General features: G+C 38.1%; 1 protein-coding gene across 2 annotated transcripts in view; it reads left to right on the top strand.

Annotated features, from left to right (window-relative positions):
• The window catches only part of SEMA3D (semaphorin 3D), a 138422-nt gene that overhangs the window by 96206 nt on the left and 21269 nt on the right, over nucleotides 1-20947 (top strand). For both annotated transcript variants that reach the window (XM_071734054.1, XM_071734055.1), the window contains 4 exons: nucleotides 5891-6005; nucleotides 6426-6495; nucleotides 7867-8011; nucleotides 20293-20515. In XM_071734054.1, the coding sequence (XP_071590155.1) occupies nucleotides 5891-6005; nucleotides 6426-6495; nucleotides 7867-8011; nucleotides 20293-20515 (553 nt within the window). The remainder of the gene's footprint in view (nucleotides 1-5890; nucleotides 6006-6425; nucleotides 6496-7866; nucleotides 8012-20292; nucleotides 20516-20947) is intronic.

The raw sequence follows: 20947 nt of genomic DNA, 5'->3' as shown, positions 1-20947 counted from the left end.
GAGGAACTTCACATTATGCTTTTGGACATGCAGTCTGCATTCTTGTGGCCTGAGAGGCATCGCAGTGATACCAAGCTGAGGGGAGACCTTATTGCTCTCTACAATTACCTGGAAGGAGGTTGTAGTAAAGTGGAAGCTGGTCTCTTCCCCCTAGTAACAAGCAACAGGATAAGAAGAAATGGTCTCAAGTTGTGTTAGGGGAGGTTTAGATTGGATATTAGAAAAAACTGCTCACAGAAGGGGTTATTAAACACTGGCATAGGCTGCCCAGGGTGATGATTGAGTCACCATCCCTGGTGTTTAAAAGTGTTTAAAAGACCTTTAAAAGACAGAGACCTTAAAAAGGCATAGTCTGTAGGCTGAAAAATCATCAGTCTGCCAGGCTGGACTTGATAAGGGACATACTGCAATAAGAGACTGGTGCAAGAGACTGAGTCCCACTCAAATCCTCATCTGTGGATCAACTAGTTCAGGCAGCAGAAGTATTGCATACTAGCAATAGTGTCTAGAGGGCTTCGTGTCATCTTATATGAAGTAATTGCAATCCTTTAATGAGATGCTTTCCACATGAAAGATTCTGAAATCTCATAGAAACAGCAGAATTACCAAACATCATCACCACTCCTGCTGTCAGATGGGGACTACAGACACAGAGGTGAACTGACTTTGCCAAGTTTACTCATGGTATCCATAGCAGAGCAGCCAAAGATCTAAAATCACACATTTCTCCTTTCTCTTGTTTATCTTGCAAGTGTACTTTTATTCTCTCTGAAGTCAGCTAGATGTTTTGGATCTTACCCACAGACTGCTGAAAGCTTGAGAGGAATATTTCATCTGACATCAGTGATGTTAGGACCAGAAATTTTGAATCTGAATTCCTGAAGGGGGAAATCTTACTTTCCTGTGTTAGGTCAGTACCTAACGGAGTAAAGTAGGACCAGAAAATGCAAAGCAAAATTAAATAATTTTAAAAAACCCCAACAACCTATAAATTTGAAGACAGAGACCCAAAGAATATTGTTGTCTGTTTCTGCATTTATGAAGTCTGATAGAAGGGTTTGAGCTGTGTTTTGTTTTTTTTTTTTCCCCCCCTATAATGTAAGGCTTTGCTGCAGGGGCTGCCATTTGTTTCTGGGGCCTTTGTAAGGTAGCCAGGCTTCACACAAGAGAAGAGCTCCAGGGTCTTTTGCAGATTCAGCACTTTCCCCCTGTGTTCTCCAGCATTTCCTTTTATTTAGGCCAGGAATTTGGATGGTCCTTCTGTACATCTTGCCACTGGCTCTAATTAATAACCTGCTTCTAGAAATTCCACTCATTGTCTTCTTTTTTTTTTTTTTTTTTCAATTTAAGAGGCTGTTCAGGATAATTACTGTCTTTAAAGTTTTATGAATCACAGTGTTTGACATCTTTGATGTTGATTGATTTTCAGAAAACTGCACTTTTTGTTCTAATGTTCAATTTGTCACTGTTACTTACAAACAAATAAGAGATTTAAAACCCAAAGATGCAGATGTTCTTTAGCTTTGTTGCCATCTGTTTCACAGCCTACTGGATTCCAAGACTAACATTTGTGTATTTTAATGAAGTTACATTCATATCATGTATAAGATACAATAGCATAGACAAAACAGAAAGTCTTTAATATAGGTTGATTTTTAAATCACTTATTCACAGAGTGGTTTTATGATGGTTTTTATTTTCATGATAAAGTTAACCTAAAGGGTTTGAAAAAGCTGTTCTTTTGCTCAGTTGTTCTCAAACTGCAGATCAGAAAACTGATATTTCCATGGAAATGTCCCCAAAAAGGTGTATGATATGAACTTAATTTAATTCACAAATTTTATGTTGTGGCATTTAAACAATTCTTCCTGGATGTTAGAATGTCATAGACCTACCTGTGCTCATTGAAGTTAGCAGATATTTAAATTCTTAGTGTAATTCAGTAAACCTGATTTGTCACTCCAACAGATTATTTTTTTAGAACTAACTCATTGAAAAAGATTGAAGTTTTAGGATTTCAGTAGGATAAAAATCTGTCTGATTTCTTAAAATAATATTTGATTACTTCCCCATTTATCTAATTAATTTCTGTGTTTAAAACTTCTATTTTTCGATAATATTTTCTCAATAGGTGACAGATTGAACTGCCCACCTTCTAGCTGGCAATTATCTAAATCTCTTACTCAGAAAAAAACACAAGTAACCAAGTAACTAAGATTTTACAGGCCCTTCGCCCTTCTTTCTGTTAAGGTATTTCAGGCAGTAGTGTTGGTTTTTGTTACAGATGGTGAGATTAAAAAACATTATGTGCTAATTAAGCCTTTATTTATATTCCAAAAGAAATATGCAGGCCTAAGTGCCTTCATCTGTACTGTAACAAAGTTTATAGTAAACACTGCTAATCCAGTGTGCTTGGAAGTGATATTTTGGGAGATAAGATTTCAGATATTTGTGGCTGCTTTCCTGTTACAAGTAGATTAGCCTTATTTTTGGAATGAATAAGGCAGCTTGCTCATGCTGCCTTCTCCTTCTCTCAGCACTTATATTTATCCTGTCTTCTTGTCTCATCCCTCTGAAATATTTACTGTTCTTTGCCTCCAGTACCAGCATTTTTCGTCCAAAATAAATTCAGTGCACTCAGACACTTCCAGCAGGGTTGAGGCAAATCATTGCTTGGCATAAATCAGTCCAGTGGTCTTCTTAGGATGCTGTAACTTCATGTTGAATCTTTATTTCTGTTCACCTTCACACTGACACCTTCACTTTGGTGATTTCAGCACCTCAGTGATTTGTTGCAGATGGACACTATGAAATAATCTTTACCAGGGAAGACACTGTCATCTTTCTGTAGCAACCCAGTCGCAAAAAGATTTTTGGCCAGTAAGTCCTTTGTCCAGCCTCTCAGAGGCCAATAATCATGAACTCTGATGGTATAAGGAGGCTGCAACAGAAGAGGCAGATATGCAAAGTGACTGAGTTCATGACAACATGTTCTGAAGGTAAGGTGGATACGTGCTTGTTCTCTAGCACCTGAAGCTTCAAGACATGTCAAAGACTTACCTAATATGCAACAAAAATAGTATTAGGAAGGAAAGGGTGCACCCTTTTTAAAAAAAAAAAAATGGAGAGTTTCAGAGCTTATCAAGACAACCACTACTTTAGAGTCCAGGAGCAAAGATAGTTGTTTTTGAATTTCCTTTGCCTAAGCTGAGCTAAACCCTTTGTCAATTCCTGCACTTTTCCAGTTAGAATCCTGCACGCATCTTAGGAAACTGAAAAAAAATGTATTGTTCATAGATTACATAAAGGAACTGAAGAGTACTATATGGCTGCTAATAATAAAAAAACCCAAATGAAAGCAAACAAGCAAACAAATCCCCCCTCCAAAAAACAACCACAACAAAACAACCCACAATTAAACAAAAAACCACAAACAAACAAACAACAAAAAACTCCACTGTTCCTCTAATAAAAAAGTACATTTTCTTTCATTCAGCCATGGCAGTAGAGAGAAGCATTTAGAGGATATGTCAGCTTATTATATGTGCAACTGGCTAAACCAGTGAAAGGTCTTTTCAGTCTCCCCATTTCTGCACTGTAAATTTGTCACTCTCTGGCTTCAGAAGGACTTGGTAGATCATGGAGTGCTGGCTGGTCATTGAATTCCCCTTGCTCCTATATAAACTGCACGATGTTATTACTAGCTTTTGGATATGTGTGGCACACCTAGTAAATGTCTGTCCTAATGTCTATTAAATTCGAATAACATGGTTAACATTGTATCCTGCCTTGAGAGTGAGGAAACAGGGACACATCTTAAATCCAGTGGTACTGGAGTGATACTTGTACTTTAAAACACATAGCACTTCCGAATACTGCTTACTTTAAGCACAGGAAATCAGTGGAACTACTGATGCATTTAAAATGAGCATTTGTGAAAATGCTGTGTTGGATCGTGACATAGGGGTAGTAAAACACAAATACTCGTTTTTCCATCTATTGTAGAAGGTGAACACAATGACAGGAGCAGGAGCTAGGCAAGGATAATTTTCCCATTGATGAAAACATCTTGATTTCTCCCTGCTGTCTGATGCTAGCCAGGCAGTTAGAGACATCTCCTGTGATGCTGCAGTGCATCCGCCAGAAATCAAAGTGGAAGCCTTGCAGTGGGAGAATTCCTCAGCTGATCTGAATTGCCAGAGGAAGGAAAAGCTTAACACTTCTTGCTTTTTAAGATTCTTTGTTGCATCTTTGTAATTGTTCGGTTTTAATTATACCACAAACTTTATCTGCTGTGCCTTTGAACAGAACACAGGCATACAGAGCTTCTTCTGTTGGCTTCAGGCTGCTAATTTTGACACCTTTGTAATAAATCTGTTGGTTAGATGCAAAGCTTCAGGCTTGGCAGGACCTCGGGAAATCAAGAGAGGAGGTAGCAATTCAACAGGAGTTCCAAAGGCAATAGATTAACAGGAACTGTTTCCAACTGAGGCAACCTATTTAAAATAGCAAGTACATGAAAAGGGAAAAGGGTTAGAGTTCCTTACCAGAGAAGTGTTATTCTTTGTGAAGTGAATTTCTGAATTTAAAATCAGCTTTTTGAATGCCTGTAATATTTATGATACAACCCTATTTACAGAAATGTCTTGTAATTTCAACTACCCAGTGATTCCTACTGCTTGGTTCTAAACCTTCAGAGCTGCAAAGCCAATCAACAAAAAGACATTTCTCCTAATGAATGTGTGTGATCAAATTTGTGGTGCTCACATTTACAGCACACTTCTCCTAGGCTTCAGACTTCATAAGTAAAAAACAAAGTAGGCATCATCATGGGGTAATTCACAACATGCAGCTGGCAGATTACTGTTGAAAATAACATTTATCTTAACTGTTTGAATTTCTGGTTTCTGCTGCAATATTCCTGTTATCCCTGTTCACACAATTTTCAGAATGAAGAAAAAGAAAAAAAAATAAATGGTGTGTGTGTGTGGGTCTTGTAGAACCTAAATAGATCTGTTATTTGGGGCCAACGGGGACAAAGGGATGTAATTATTTAGATTTTTCATGTTCTCAATGGAAGGAGAATCCTTAGCGGAATCCTAGGCAAACTCCTCATTCCAGCTTAAGATACAAAACTTTCTTCTAAAATCCTTTCTCCTCACACACCCCTACTGATCCAAGTCAGCAAAAGGACACTTTTCAGAAGGCTAATTCAAATTTCAAATTATTTGAAATTTTCAAGATTTTTTTACTTTCTCTAGTAAATAAAGGAAAGGTGGGCAAGTAAGCTCATGTCTTGGAAACCCACAGTGAAACAAATGGGAAAAAAAATCTTTTGTGGATGATAGACTTATATTTCCATTAAGAATTATTATTGAAATAATATAACTGGTTTTCCCTGGAATGCTCATCTCTCTACTATATATACAAAACAAACAGCATCGTATTTATATTTCAAGAACTTCTGATAAATATAGTTTTTCTTTACTTAGAAATCTATTCAGAATGTTCTGTGTTGTTGCTCGGTTTGTAAAGATATTTTGAAGAACAACTGATTGCAAAAATAGCATCACAGGGAGCAAATAATCACATTATACAGAAATATGTTTTGACATCACTTCAGCTCTAGAAGTGCTGAGACAGTTTTCCAAACAGATTTGGGTATATTTAGGAAATTTAGGAAATTGGGAGTGGAGAAATGACTACTAGAGGTACTTATAGGAAGTCTGTCCTATACTGCTTCTGGGAAAAAAAAAACCTTATTTTGTGGTGAGATCAAACAATGGAATCAGGCTGAAGAAGCATAGTCAACACTGTGCTAGCATCAGATATCATCTATTAAAAATCTTATTTGTTGAATAATTAAATATTTTCTTTTTATTTTTATTAGAATGATATGGGAGGTCAAAGAAGCCTAATAAACAAGTGGACTACTTTTCTGAAAGCCAGGCTTGTGTGCTCAATACCTGGTCCTGAAGGAGCAGACACACATTTTGATGAGCTGCGTAAGTTGTTTTATCTTTAGTGTTCTATTTTGACATCAGTATTTCTCTGGTGCCCTTTTTGTTGTTTGTAGAAAAACTATGTCTTGTTCTGATTTTTTTTTCCAAACAGTAGGTGGTAATATCTCTGGTTTTTATCAGTCCCTGATTGTAATTGGAATTAGTCTGATCAGAAATATGAGGCTTTTCCTTTTCATACTGAAAAGCTGGAAAGTGAAAATTGAGGTCTCTGTGAAAAACAGACTATCTTCAAATGGACAGACTTCAGAATACTAGCACATAATCACATGGCAGAAATAAAAATTCAGGCAAAAATAAAGCTTTGATAAATATTTACAAATCTCTGAATTATAAATGGTAAAGGCAGAAATAGTAAATGTTTCATTAAAAAGAACCTAACAGAATGACATTTTTCCATTGCAGAAGATATATTCTTACTTTCTACAAGAGATGACAGAAACCCACTTGTATATGGAGTCTTCACTACAACAAGGTGTGTGCTAAAATTATGTTTCCCTCTGGCAATAAATGCTGAAGATCCTACTCAGGCCTTTTATTAAACCCTTCATTAAACCCTTCTATTACAAGATCCTGATTGCTGAGAGCACTGAGAGACTGCTTGATGAAGCTTGCACTATTGGGGTGTAGTCATCACTGATCAGATTTTCAGAAATGGAAATAATAAGTTATGGCCCTAAAACATTGAGTGCCTGACTTCCGAGAACGATTGTAACACAAAATGAAAATTTAACAATCAAAACCATGTTAATTTGTTTCAACCTGATCTAGCTGAATCTCAAGTTTCAGTCATATTTACTGAGCAACCAGTAGTTACTATTGAAGACAAATCATTGTCATGAAGCATTATTTCTGTAAGCAGCAGCTGGACACCATCTGTCTCTGTGCTCTAAAATGGTATTTCACTGTTTTTAAAGACAGGAGTTGATGGAAGAATAAACCATCTTTATCTCAAGGGGATAGATTATTTAATTAATTAATGAACATATCAGCTGCAATGGTGTGTTGGTCTATTTAGAATTGTCACAAAGGAAAGAAATAATTATTTGTCTCCAGAATCTTTGAATTATTTGTAAATAACGAAGATTAGCCAAATGCTGAGCAGTGTGAGTATAGGGAAGAATTGGCAAGACTCTTATGTCAGAAACACACCACAGTGACTCCATAGAATATATAACCACATAAAACATTTGAAATTGAATGAAATGTTGCACAAGAAATGGAATAGCATATGAAATAAATAAAGTACATACCACCCAGCAACCTGGTGTTCTTCAGAAAACTGAATTGTTTTTTTTGGTAAAAAAGTAAGAAAAAAAAAAAAAAAAAGGTGAAAAATGAGGGAAAAGACATAGAAAAACAAACAAACAAATAAATAAATAAATACTTAAAATAATTATATCTATCTCTTTTTATATATATCTCACTTTTATATTGCAGTGCAGCTTGCAGTTCTCAGGCACATCAGCTGCAGTATCACTAATAAACAAACTTCCAGATGTGAATACAATTAAAAGACATTTCCTTCATTAGCAGAAAATTGTAATCAAAATAGTTAATAAATGATAACTGGAAACTGTCAGCCACTAGAAAAGAAGGCAGTCTATCAAGTGGTCCCAAGGACTAAGTAAAAAATTCAACCAAGCAAAGCTTTAAACTGTACTGACAGTGACATCAAATGTCTGCAATTATCAGATTGTCTGTTATTTAGCATCCCTGATACCAGCTCTCAAACGTGGGATTAATCCAGGCCCTATCAGACTTTGTGGAAGTAGTTAAATCACTGGATGAAACATCTGCTGAAGAGGTGTTTACAGTGTGCATATCAACCCATCTTCTTTTTCAGCTCTGTCTTCAAAGGTTCTGCAGTTTGTGTGTACAGCATGGCAGATATCAGAGCTGTTTTCAATGGCCCTTATGCTCACAAAGAGAGTGTGGATCATCGGTGGGTACAATATGAAGGTCGCATCCCATATCCCAGGCCTGGTACAGTAAGTGTCTCCTTAATTATGGACTTCTATTTTCACTTAAAGCAACCATAATTCACACCCCTCCCTGGATTGGCAATTTATATTTTCCACTCAGGATGTTCCAAATTGTCTTCTCTACCCTTTCCCTTCTGTCAACAACTCAGACTCCTACCTACCCTGTAGGTATATAAATATACATTTTTCCATGTCTCTGAGATAACATTGTGTCCAGACTATTTCCTGATTGTCTCCCTTATTGTGGTCTCCTATTGTACAGCTGTGTTTCTGTCTCTTGGTATCACCTCTAAAGCATCAACACTTCATAAAAAGCCAAAAGCATTTCTTTATGGAGTATTAAGTTATAATGAAGTATTTTATTTGAAGTCTTGCATTTCTGTTATCTTTATTTTGTATTTCTTGTTATCTTTTATATCTGTTATCTCATTACTTGACATATGGTCATTGATTCCATTATGTGTGTTTGTTCATGTGTTGTATTTTGAAGTAGAGTAAGAAGTTAGTTGCTGTAAATTTTATATGATGAAAGGTGGTAGGAAGAAAAGTTTAATGTATGGGAACACTTTTAAATCCCAATCTCTTAGACATCAGATCTAACAACCAGTACGGAACAGTGAGGAAAAATATTAAAAAAATTCTTCTTCCACTTCTGGCTTGGTAGTAAATTTAGAAAAGGACCTGCATATACAGCTGAAGAAGATAATGGTATTTTCAAAAAATGCATATGTTTGAAAGAAGTCATCACAACTCTTATGTACAATATAAAAGAGCAATTATTTTAAGAGTAAGATAGTCATTATCAAGGATAAGTTTACATAATTTTGGTCAGGTATCCAGTGAACTAGTACTAGGTAGCTGTATAAATCCAGGCAAGCACGGAGCTATTGAGGTTGGATGGCTGGTACTTTGCCTGGAAGCCATCTTGGTGCTTCTGCATTATTTCTCTGACATCAGCACTGGTGTAACCTTTGCTTCAGTCAAGCTTATCTAGCTCTTCTTTCCACACATTTCCTTTCATCTCTATGTTTTGCTCATCATCATTCCAGTGGACTCAGTTGCATGTTCCAAGCCCATGCTCTTTGCTGTTTGTTGTCCCAGGCTTCAACAGATCAGGTCCTGAGCTCTGATTCCCTCCTTTCAGCTGCAGGCAAGTCACAGGGGGCAGCTTTTTCTGTGAAGACTGAGGCAGCTCCAGAGACTGATTTGGCCTTTCAAGGATCTGCACTGCTGAAGCAAATCCACTCCTAATTTAGAAAATTTAGGCACTGTGAGCTTATGCATCTCTCTCACACAGAATACATAGTGCCCCCAGAAAAGAAGATTACTTTTTTTTTTTCCTTAAGCATGTACAACTCAATTACTGGGTAAAAAGGGCAGATGCATTTAGTTTTAAGTACAAAAATGGTGCAGTGAGAACAATAGCTGGTCCCATGGCATCTAAAGAGATTAAAATAACTCTCTTAAAGAACTCAGAGTGCCCCATAAGGATGAACACTCTGTACAGATAGACGGGTCATAAGCTCATTGCATTTTTGAGTGTATTAGCCATCACATGGTTGAGCTGGGATTCACAAGGAAGGAAACATGTCATGCTGAAGCATGTCAATGCTGATCGTTATCGCTTATTTGAATATCCATGCTTGCAAGTATTTTAAAAGTTGGAAAGTGTAAAGATAAATGGGTATTTTCCATAAGCCGCTCCTTAACTCTCCAAATGCTTCCTTTAAGCACCTGATAACAGCTGTGAGAAAGTGGTCTCATAAAAATCCTTAGGACCTCCATACTCAGTGGGTTTCTGTCAGAGTTTGTCTGGAAAAGGACTGAGAAGAGAAGTGGGTTTTACTTAAGAAAGCTCTCAGATGAAAGATATCTCTAATATTTGTAGTGTAGATAAGGTAAACATACTGCTGCATAGTTATGTATCTTCTGTCTTAGTGAGCTGGACTGCAATGTACCTCAGGCTCAGTAGTTTAACATAGGGTTCCATACAAGTACATTGATGGCATTCTTTCATCATATAATGGGCAATGTCAAATCTTTGGACATGACTAGATTTAGGTTGGGATCTGAACAAGCAGCACAGTGCTCAATGGGGAGGAGATGAAGCAGCACGCTACACCCCTGGGTGACACTGCAGTGTGAATGCTGAAATGTTCTTCCTTAAGGATTTGTTTCATAATTTCTTGCCAGCTATGAGGTGATTCAGGAATGCTCAGAAAAAAGCCATTGAGGGATAATCTATGCTTTCTGAAGTTACTAGAATGTTTTTGAAATTGAAAGTGTTGCCTACAATTCGTGTAGCCAGCACTGCCCTGATTTTACATTTCTTATATTTTAAGTTACTGTCGGAGTCTAAAAATGGCTACACTAGGAAATGCATTTCTTTTGATATTTGGCTTTGAGAGAGGCATTGACTTCCTTTCAGCATTTATACAGAAGCAGGAGATTGCTTTACCCTAATTTAACTTTCTGGTCAGCTGCCTTTATCTCCTAAGTAAATAAAGCTGTTCACTGTAGAGACTGTGACCACTTTGATATTGAAATTTTGACAAAATGCTTCCTGTGGCAATTTGTGTTGGAGATAAACTCCCAACATGACCATGATATCATGCCTTTGCAATGCTGAGCTCCTGCCTGCCTGGGGTGCTGGTCCTGCAGCAGGATCTGCCTGCCCTCTGCTGTCATGGGAGACCCAGGGACAGGGGGACTGGGGACCTCCAGCATGCTCCTCACCATTGGTGCTGCAAAATGGGCAGCATTTACTCTGACTTGTCCCTGAGGTCTTAAAGATCAAGTGGAAATAACAGGAATTAAATAGAGCAAGGCTTCAAATCTATTTCAATTTGGAAGCTAAAAAAAAAAAAAAAAAAAAAAAGAGAAGCGAGAGAAGAGAGAGAAGAAAATACAGGCAGTCAGCAGTCCTGCGACAAAGGGCAGTTTGAAAACGGAGAGAGCTGTTCAAAAATTGGGCTTGCATATCTGCAGCTGTCCCCAGATAACAAATCCAGTTTTCTTCCAGTGTCTTAGGGTTTCAAACAGTAAATCATCCATTCATAAAGAAATCATCAAAGACTTTCTTTAAAGTCTTTTTTTAAAGGAAGCCTTTTTCTCTTTGTTTCTCTCTTTCTTTCTTTCTCTCTTTCTTTCTTTTTCTCTTTCTGTCTCTCTCTTTCTCTCTTTTCTCTCTTTTCTCTCTTTCTTTCCTTCTTTCCTTCTTTCTTTCTGTCTGTCTGTCTGTCTGTCTGTATTCTGAAATAATTTTCATAATACCTTCCCAGTAATCACGAAGGCATTTGAACAAGATTTTCCATTAATTAGGAGGAAAAAACATTTCTAGCATATCTATGTATCTGTAACCATTGCAGTATCGCAGCAACTAAAAATGTCCATTTGGCTATTCTGGTGGGATACAGGAACCATCCTCATTCAATTGGTGATGTGTGAATGGCATTGAGGTCACGTTTTTGAAAGAATATCAGTATTTAAAGATGATGATTAACACCTAAGTTGATCTAGGACTATTAATTGTTATGCAAGACAACACCAAAAATTTTTGTTTGATCTGGATATTTTGCTAACTGATTTGCTAATTGTTCAAAAGGTGTCTCTGGATCAGCAAAGTGAGATTCTTGCAATGTAAGTCACTTCTTACCTACAAGAAGAAGCAGCCCAGCACATTACTTCTCTCCATTTGAAGCATTTGAAGGGTTTTATGTCTCAGCTTTTTCCAGTCCTGATCTGAATATGTCCCTGAGCTCCTGAATTCTTTGTGATTTTTTTTCCTTTACATGCCCTCAAATTCTCCTGTGATCTTTTTCATCTTTTTATATGGCTTTTTTCCCTCCTTTTATTCAGTGAAACCCCTTCCTTTATTTCTTCTGCTAATCCAGTACATGGGCTGATCAAGATGTGGTGTCCATCCCATCGGGACTTGGCTAAGCCACAGAGAAATACTGTCTGCCAAAAAGCCTCCCCCTGTCCTCCCATCTGGTTAGTTTAGCTGCTTTAATAAGCGTGTTCATAAAACATTGAGGGTTGCACAGGTTTCCCTTGTTATTTTTAGACTTATGTTCCTCTTTCACCTGATCTTTTATGGGATAGTCTTGCATTCTTTGCTTCTCCAATTCCCCTCTCCTTTGATCTCCCCACTGTAAATGGGGCTGCTTAATTAAGGGAAATGTTTCACTTTATGGGTTTATTTTCCTGAGAAAGCCTCCTCCACCTCCTGTTACTTACCAACCTGTTTTCCCCAACATGAATCACCTCTCAAATCATGGCAGCTTTCGAAACTGCAAATTCGGCCACCTCTCCTGCTGGCAGGGTCAGCAGAGAATAGCAAAGTTCCACCTGCAAAGTTAAGTTCAGTCACCCGGCTGGTGTCAGCCCAGTTATCTTCAGATTGATGCTCTCTTATGTCAGCCTTTTCTATCAATGTTACAGGTATGTTAAATGGAAAAGCAATACAAACAAGATAAACAGTGAGAAAGGATGAAGCAAATATCACATATCCAGTGGGATGCAAACTCCATCCTAAAAAAAATCTTTTTGTGGTAGGGGTAGAGTGAGGTTGATTAAAATTTGCACTTTGTCTCCTGACTCTCCTTCTCCCCTCTCCCCTGCCCTTTTCCAGGCTTGCTCTAAGTAGGTGCAAGGTTCTCATGAAAGTCTCCCTGCTGAGTGTCCAGACCCTCTGGCACAACCATATCCATCCTGTAGAGAAACACCGAGGCTTTTTGTAGGCATATGCAAATGCAAGATGTATTGTGCAGCTCTGATCAGACTACAGAGAATAAGCCACATGTTATTTAGGCCACTGAGGAGCCCAAGTTTCATCTGCAGAGTGACTTGTGGTTGAATCTTCAATGGCATATAAGTGACTAAACCCTGAGGGTCGTCTCTTAGCTGTTATCTAATCCACAGAAGATCCTCAATTTATAAATACCCCATTTTCTAAAGTACTTTTGAGCACCCTGGAAAATCACACCAGTCCACAGTATTATATCTTAACCCCTTAGGACTCAGACTTTGCATTTCTCTATAAACATTATACAAATAAAGTTCTATTTGTTGGGGAATAGGTTTGGGGGGGGGCTTGGGATGTGTCCCCATTTAACACAAGAGTGACTAATTGAAGGTGATTCGGTTTTTCTGCGTTTTGCTTGCTGGATCAGTGATAAAGGAATTTCTTTAGAGCTTGGAAGACTTCAGATTATGTCACAGGAGAATGCTCACTACAAGGCCGTATCTTCTTGCTACTTAAATATCCATTCACTGGGAGCTTTAGAAGGAAGGACCACAGGGTTAATTTGTTTGCTGTGAGGCAAGGTCTGGTCCTTCAGTCCCTACAGTGCTTAATATAAACCAGAGGGCTTTTCAGAGGAAAACATAGCTTCTCCCTCGCTGGTTAATATCTGAGCAACTTTCTGACTACTTTTGGCTAAGCTGAGAGGTAATTATCCCATGAAAAGTGAAAAACCTTCAACAGGAAGGAGGTTGGAGCTCCTTGGATGGCTCTGGCCCATGTGCCTGAAACCTCGCCCTGGAAGGAAGTTGTGGCTAAGACATCCAATTCCCCGATGCAGAAGTGATATGAGAAGTATTTCACTCCTTTATGTTTTATTCTGGCTACTTCATATGCTCCCAAGAGAATGTCTTGCTGGTGTGGTGCTTGGTTCTCCATGGGAAATGCATAAAAATTCCTAGCCTGGATGTTGCAAAATCTGTGAAGCAAATGCCTGCTGCACTCATTATTATCAAGTCCCTGTTGTGTCTCTCTCCTATGGTTGTCTGAGTCCTATTGTTAAGTGGGTCTAATGTGATCAGTCACTTTGAGATTGGGATTTTCAGCACACTAGAAATAGAAATCCTTTTGAAGCTCCCAGGGAACAGCCTCTGTTTTAAAATTGTCAGTAAACAACAACACTGCTGAACCAAATATGCATCATTAATTGAAAATTTAAATTTTTTTTTTTGCATACCTCATAGCTAGTTTCTCAAATAATTGCCACAATTTTAACAGGCGTTAGATTGAGCAGCTCATACCAACTTCACTGGATGGTGTGAAGCATTCTGCATTTTGGCAAAATTTGAGGTTTATTTAGGAACCTAATGTCTGGTGCCAGCTTTGAAAATCTTGGCCAGGGCTTCCACATAGTGTTAACACAGTCACACCGTATGTCTCAGTATTGTGTGAGATCTACACATTCTGCACTCTGCTAAGCTGCAAATTTTATAAGACAAGTGAAAAAAAAAAAAGAAAAGCTTATGTATATGCAGAATTGCTAAGTCTGTTCATGTTTGCTTTTACTTAAGAAAGATTAGCCTTATTTGCCACCTCCTGATTACATTTGGATACAAATAACAGGTGAGGCAATAAAAGGCATCTTTCTAGATCATCTGAGATCAAGACTTAGTCCAGGGTGATTATTGTGAAATCAAACTCACACTCAGAAGGCACTGGAAAAAGTTTAAGTTACTATTAAATTGATTATTTTAAAGTTTTGTGCCAGAGTTTATATTGCAGTTAAATAGAGGTTCCTTAACACTTCCAATTCTGTTTCTGTTGGGAATTTTCTTTTATACTTTTTTGTTTGCCTGTTTCTTTACTTTTCGTTTCTTAACGTATATTTATATCAAGTTATTTTCACAACAGTGAAGGTCTAAGCAGCCTCAGAAGGATATATTATGTGGTGGATCCATTTTTTGCAGGATTCTTTTCTAGCAGTACTAATTTTAATCATGTAGTGTGATCCATTTTTCTCGATGTCAGTTATCTAGAATAAAAGTATCAAATCTGAGCTAGTTGTTTAGATTTCTTTATCACAAAAAAAAAAAAAAAAAAAAAAAAAAAAAAAAAAAAAAAAGTGCCTCCTTTGTGCAGTTAACACACAGCCAAGATAAGAATCTAGGGCAGGTGAGATGAATCCCACTCTATTTGCAAAAGCAGAAGATGCTGAGAGCACAGTGATGGTGTTACAAGAACTTTTAGGGAGTCAGACGAGCTTGCAGTCCAGATGAAGTGACCCTGCCAGCCTATTCCTGTGACATTTAATAAAGAAGCAAATGTTTTATTTTTTTCAGAGGGAGATGTCACATATCTGAGGTAGCATCTGGTGCTGATGATGTGAATAAATGTGCTCTGTGAACTGGGCAGAGAACACTAATATAATTATCATGAAACACGCAACAGGATGTGAACTCACATTTTCAGAGGTGAAAGGCAGCTTCACTTACCCACTTGGCCATGCAGCCTTTATCATCATACATCCTATTGATTGCTATGAAAGGAAGCACAAGCCTACAGGAATTGTTCTACAATGATGGGTGGACACAGCTTTAAACAGCTGCCTGAGGACTTTGCCAAAGGGTGGCCAAAAGGAATTTTTCCTTCCCCTATTCCATCCATCATGCCACAGAGAGTAATGCCTCTGGAAATAACTCCCTTGGCCAAGCATAACAAGGTCACACCTGTCCAGCTGTTCTTGGTGGTCATGCTGTCTTAGGATGGGATCCAAAGCCCACCAAAATAATTAGAAAAGGCCCTGTTGACTCAAGTGGGTCTTTGGATAAGACCCTTAGTCCTTGTTTCTACTGAATTAGCTGCACGAGCTGGCAAAGATTTCCCTATACCATGCATGGTAGGGTCTGGGCCTTTGGGATTACTGTAACAACTTTATAGTTCCATATTGGCAGACATTTTATCCTAGTGGTTTTTGTAAGTGATGTCATTGCTCTCATCTTCCTCTGTTGATGCATTCTTGGCAAAAGTCTAGGACATCTTTAAGATGAGGGCTTATATGGGGCTACTACAATTTTTCATATAGAAAAAGACTTCTGGGACTGAGCTGTGACTAGGTGAGCAATCAGCAAAGTTCCAGAATGTACAGGCTGTAACTCCGAGTAATGAGTGAGAACATGAACCACAGAAAATACACATATAAGGGAAAAATCAACCTGTAGTACTCAATGAGGGGGAAGAGACTTATTGCATGGTTGAAGAAGTGAATTTGTTTCTCATAAAGTATAGAACAATTTGATGCAAAATTTTCATCCAAAGGCAATTAAAGCACGTGTTTCTTTCTATTGATTCCAACAAACTTTAGTTCAACCCCTGCAAAGATAAACATGCTTTTGAATTCCATAGGGTTTTGAGGTCTGTTTCTGGTATAAATGACAAAGATTCAGACCATGTTTTTTCTAAAGGCAAGGACAGATGTTTATTGCTGAAATACTGTTCATGTAGCAAGTGTGCATGTGTTTGGTTTCTGTGTAGTTGTTGTGCTGTCTGCATAATTTCTCATGTTTACTGATTTTTACCCCAAAGTCTAAAATCTAATTTCTTTTTTTTTTTTGTTACACCATTTCTGTAATATCTTTTGCTATATAATACAAAAGCATGTATTTCATTGTGAAATTACTTAGCTGATACTGTTTTCTTCAGAAGCCAAACTGACTATAACCCACCTCAAGCGTGTAACCTTGCAAAGACTTTAATTTTTGAAAGCACAGCAGAAAACAGAATGTGGGAGATCATACTCAGCAAGCCAGAAGGTGAAATTCTTACAGAAATGCTATCATAAAACCCCTAGGGATAATTCACTGCAATATGTTTCCAATCGAACTATTTTTTTCAACAGGACTTCCTTCTGCTTTTTCATTTTTATTAAACTGGATTTTCAAGGGACGTCCTTGGAGTAGATATCATAGCAGAATAATATAAATCCATCTTTGGTTTCTTATCAGTTCTTTCACAGTCATACATTAAATTGTGTATTGAAACAAAAGGACTGAATTTGCAATAGAACGTATCTTAATTAGAATTGGCACGCTTTTATTGTTAATGGGCACTTAGACAAAATCTGATAGATCTCAATCTAGATAGCCATAAAAATCTGTCTAAGCAGGGCTTGGAAATAGCTTGGAAATTGTAGACTCTTAATTCACTTAGGCTACATCTCTATTAAATAAAACCAGAGTTCATTTTCAAGTGCAGCCCCACAGTCCCTGGACTGTTTGATGCTAAAACAGCCTTTGCCTTTGCCAAAGTTTAGGCATGCTCCAACTGGTACCCACTCACCCAAATCTGTGGCAGTATTTGGGGCCTAAAGGTAGACCAGGAACTGCCTTCAACAGTTCATTTGTTTCATGATGTGGCTGTAGATGTAGATGTAGAATGTCACCCAGCCTTGTTTGTTTCTGCATACAGAGGTAATCTCTGATACTTCTGAGAATGTAATCCTCAGTCAGAAATTTTTAACTAGTTACTATTGTCTTTGCATTTAGGGTATTCGTATACAGGTCAAAGTGCATGTAGAATTGTGTATGCTGACAATATTTCTGCATTGTATCAGTTGTATTTACTGCATGAAGAATTCATCCTTAAGCATGGGCACACAGTACTTGTACCCAGCAGGTGGAAGCTATGTTCCCTTTTTAATTGTGTGCATACCTCAGTCCAGGCAGAGAAGGAGCAGTGGAAACCCAAGAGGAGAAGGGTCCAGGATGGTCCTGAACTCACAGGAACAGATTTGCTGTTGGTATTATGTGTCTGTGAGGATGGAGTTTGTCAGCAATGGAGGAGGAGGGATGTGCTCAGCCCTTAGCACTGTGCACGTTGCTCCTAATGCAAATAGATAATGCCAACCTTATGTAGTGTCACAAATTGTGACAGCAGAATTGCCCTTAACTGGCACCATAGATTGAACATGTGTCACGCTGGAAATTTGGGAATGTGAACCTAAATCATTGCTGTTAAAAGTTAGCCATGAAGGAGCATTGTAGGCTATGAGTCCTTTTCCCCACAGACTACAAAGGCATTATTGAAACACGTTTCTTTCTTCACAGACTGTGTTATGGCTCCACCTGGCAGTAAATCCAGGGATTGCGTAGTTGAAAATAGAAAAGAAGCAAACAACAGTTTATATATGTAAAAGGATGTCACCAACTGGAATAGTGTTTTCAGTTTGTCTTACTATTATCGAGGATTTACAATGCCGAGCTGACTCTGGCTGCAAAAGAAAAGCTTTCTCAGACTGAGAGACTAAGCATAAAACAAGGGACAGAAGAGAGATACAGCCATGGGCATGAAAACAGAGATAGGTGAACGTGAGAGGTGGTGGGTCAACATGCCTGACCTTGCAAGTATGCTCACCCCAAAAGTCACAGAAGGGAAAAAGTTGAAGGAAGTTAAAGAAGAAGCTTTGGGGTTGGTCTTCAGGCAAGATATGTGAGACCCAGCTTACTTTGTGTAAGCAAAAAAAACCCCAAAACAGCTGAATTGATTAGTTGGCCAGTATGGGTCTAATAAAGTTAGGTTCCAGAGGAGGATGAGCCTGTGCTGTTCAAAGCCAGCTAGAAGGATGCTGCAGCAGTCAAGCTGTGGGCCTGGGCAGTAATTTCAGCTGTATTCAGCTGTATACACGTATAGATTTTCAGCTTTATACAGGAAAAGTCAGTTCTGAGAAATAATGAGCTGGCATTTGGAGAGTCTTCCTCTATTAGAAAAAAAATAAAGGGAATTCATAGGACATGCAGTTCACTGAAAAGGTATGGTATCTGCAGGCTGTATACAGGGAAAAGACAGATGTTGGTGTTTCAGCATGGAAAAGTGAACATGGTTGAAGCATTTTACTAGGGGCCTTCTGCCACAGTACATCCAAGCGTATGTCCCAAGAGAAATCAGGCCATGTGTCTAACATGGGGGGAAACTCAGGAGCAGCTCTTGCCTAGTTCTGGGTCACTGCATCTGGGCAGGGTCTCAGCCTCTGTTAAACCTCAGATAAGAGCAGAAAATATACAAAAAAACCCCAGGAAAACTGATCCATGAGGAGTTGCTGCACTTTAAATCCCCGAAATTATCCTCTGGTAGCCACCGGAGGGCACTCTAGCCTTGCTGGTGAAAGTCCTTTACACGGGTAAATGCACTAGTTTGTTCAGCAAATAGCAAATTTAACTGCTGGTAGGTACATGTGCCTTGAAATGAGAACTAGGTGACAGGTCTCCATCACTCCAGACCTGATTTTCTTGTCTTTTAAAATAGCCAATTTGATAAGGCACCCGTGAGTGTGGCAGGGAACAAGGAGGTGAAATTCATTGCAGGTGTGCAGAGCCCATTGTTAGAATTTCACTGGTTTTAAAGAAATGCTTTCAATAATGAAGTAATGGTGACTGAGAGGTGCTTTGGGATGAGAAAAATATCTGAGCAACCTGGTTTCACACTGACTTCACAAGTGTTCTCCCAGAAAACTTGATTTCTTACTTCAGTATGGATTGAATTTGTGGCATATTTGTAAGACCAAAATTCCAAAATGGCCTGCAGTAATGACATCTATTAGTGTAATATATACAAGCAGATCCTAAATATTTTTAAAACAATAAGTATTTTTCTATCCTATTAGATTGCTTATGGCTAAGTCTTTCTGGCTCGAATATATGATTAAAAGAATTTCTAAGTGCATCACAATTGTGAATGTACTGCTTGGATATTAATAATAATGTCTTTTAATTATCAGTGATAGTGGTATGAATATTAAGGCATGTCTCATACTCTTTTCAGGAACATTGCTAGCTGTAAAAACATGAAGGGTCTTGTTTACAGTCTTAAAGACCATTTGGTGATAAAACTAAAAAGAAAAAAGCTGTGTAGCTTTTAGTAGTTTTTGTTTACAATATGTTAATGCAATAAATATGATTTAATTCACATTTTATCCAACATCAAACAACTTCTGTTTTCTAATGCTGTCTTCTTTTTCTAAGTATCTTATAGAAGCTAAGGAAGTTCATCTTCCCTCTAAGTTTTAGTTTAGGTTATCAGAATCTCTGAGAAAGAAGAGAAGACTTTAAAAATTGTTCTTCAAAGCCTGCATGTATCTGCAAGTCGTTGCAGGTGTGAGCATATAACTAACAGGAACAGAAGATTTATAATTACGAATAGAAGTTTGATTGAGAGGAAACAAAAATAATTAGGCAGTTTTAAAAGATAAAGGAGAATTGTTGGGAGCAGGATAAAAGAAAATGAAGATGAAGTGGAAGAGCTTTTGAAGAGACGTAAAAATGAAAAGAGGAGAGATTAGAGGAACAAGGAGAAAATGACCTTCAGTGTGCTTCCAGGCTTTCAAATCAACACTAGGCTTTTTCAATTGTAAATCTAATTACCAGCCACTGGCGAATGTGTTTCTCAAAGTGATATAGCTGATCCAGACCAGACAGCTTTCCTACTATGCAAAGAAACCTGCAGATTCCTTATAATTCTTCCCTAATATTCCTCCCATTCTTTTTTCATTCAGTGCCCAAGCAAAACCTATGATCCACTCATAAAGTCTACCAGAGACTTTCCTGATGAAGTAATCAGCTTTATCAAACGCCATCCACTGATGTACAAACCCGTGTACCCAGTGACGGGAAGACCGGTGTTCACTCAAATCAATGTGGACTATCGTCTGACTCAGATTGTGGTGGATCATGTCATAGCAGAGGATGGACAATATGATGTTATTTTCCTGGGAACAGGTATGAGAGAGGACTTCCACTATCATTTTGCTCAAACCATGTCCTTTAAGATCACTCCTGCTCATGCAAGTCCTGAATAAACCTGATCATTAACGTGTTTTTCCCATGCATGCAGTTCTGGGAAGGATGTAGATGCTCCTGATTTTGTGCCATTACTTCATGCAAATGCTAAGAGTAGATTAATTTGTCAGCTCAAGAGATTGCTACTATTGGGATTTTTATGTCTCCTGGTTCCTAGGTGATAAAGCAGTTAGGGGTCATAGTACCTGGACCTTCTTACCTTCCAAGTACCATTCATTGCCTAATTTTACATTACATCATAGGCTGTCTCAAATTCCTCCTCATCAGTAACCAATTAAAAGAAAAAAAAAAAAAACAAACAAACAAAAAAAACACCTCAAGAAGTACTTCCTATTACCTGCAGCAAAATGT

This window comes from Heliangelus exortis, chromosome 1 (assembly GCF_036169615.1).
Source record: "Heliangelus exortis chromosome 1, bHelExo1.hap1, whole genome shotgun sequence".
Lineage (NCBI taxonomy): Eukaryota > Metazoa > Chordata > Aves > Apodiformes > Trochilidae > Heliangelus > Heliangelus exortis.
The sequence above is the reverse complement of the archived record's forward strand: the minus strand, read 5'-3'. Positions and strand labels throughout refer to the sequence as shown.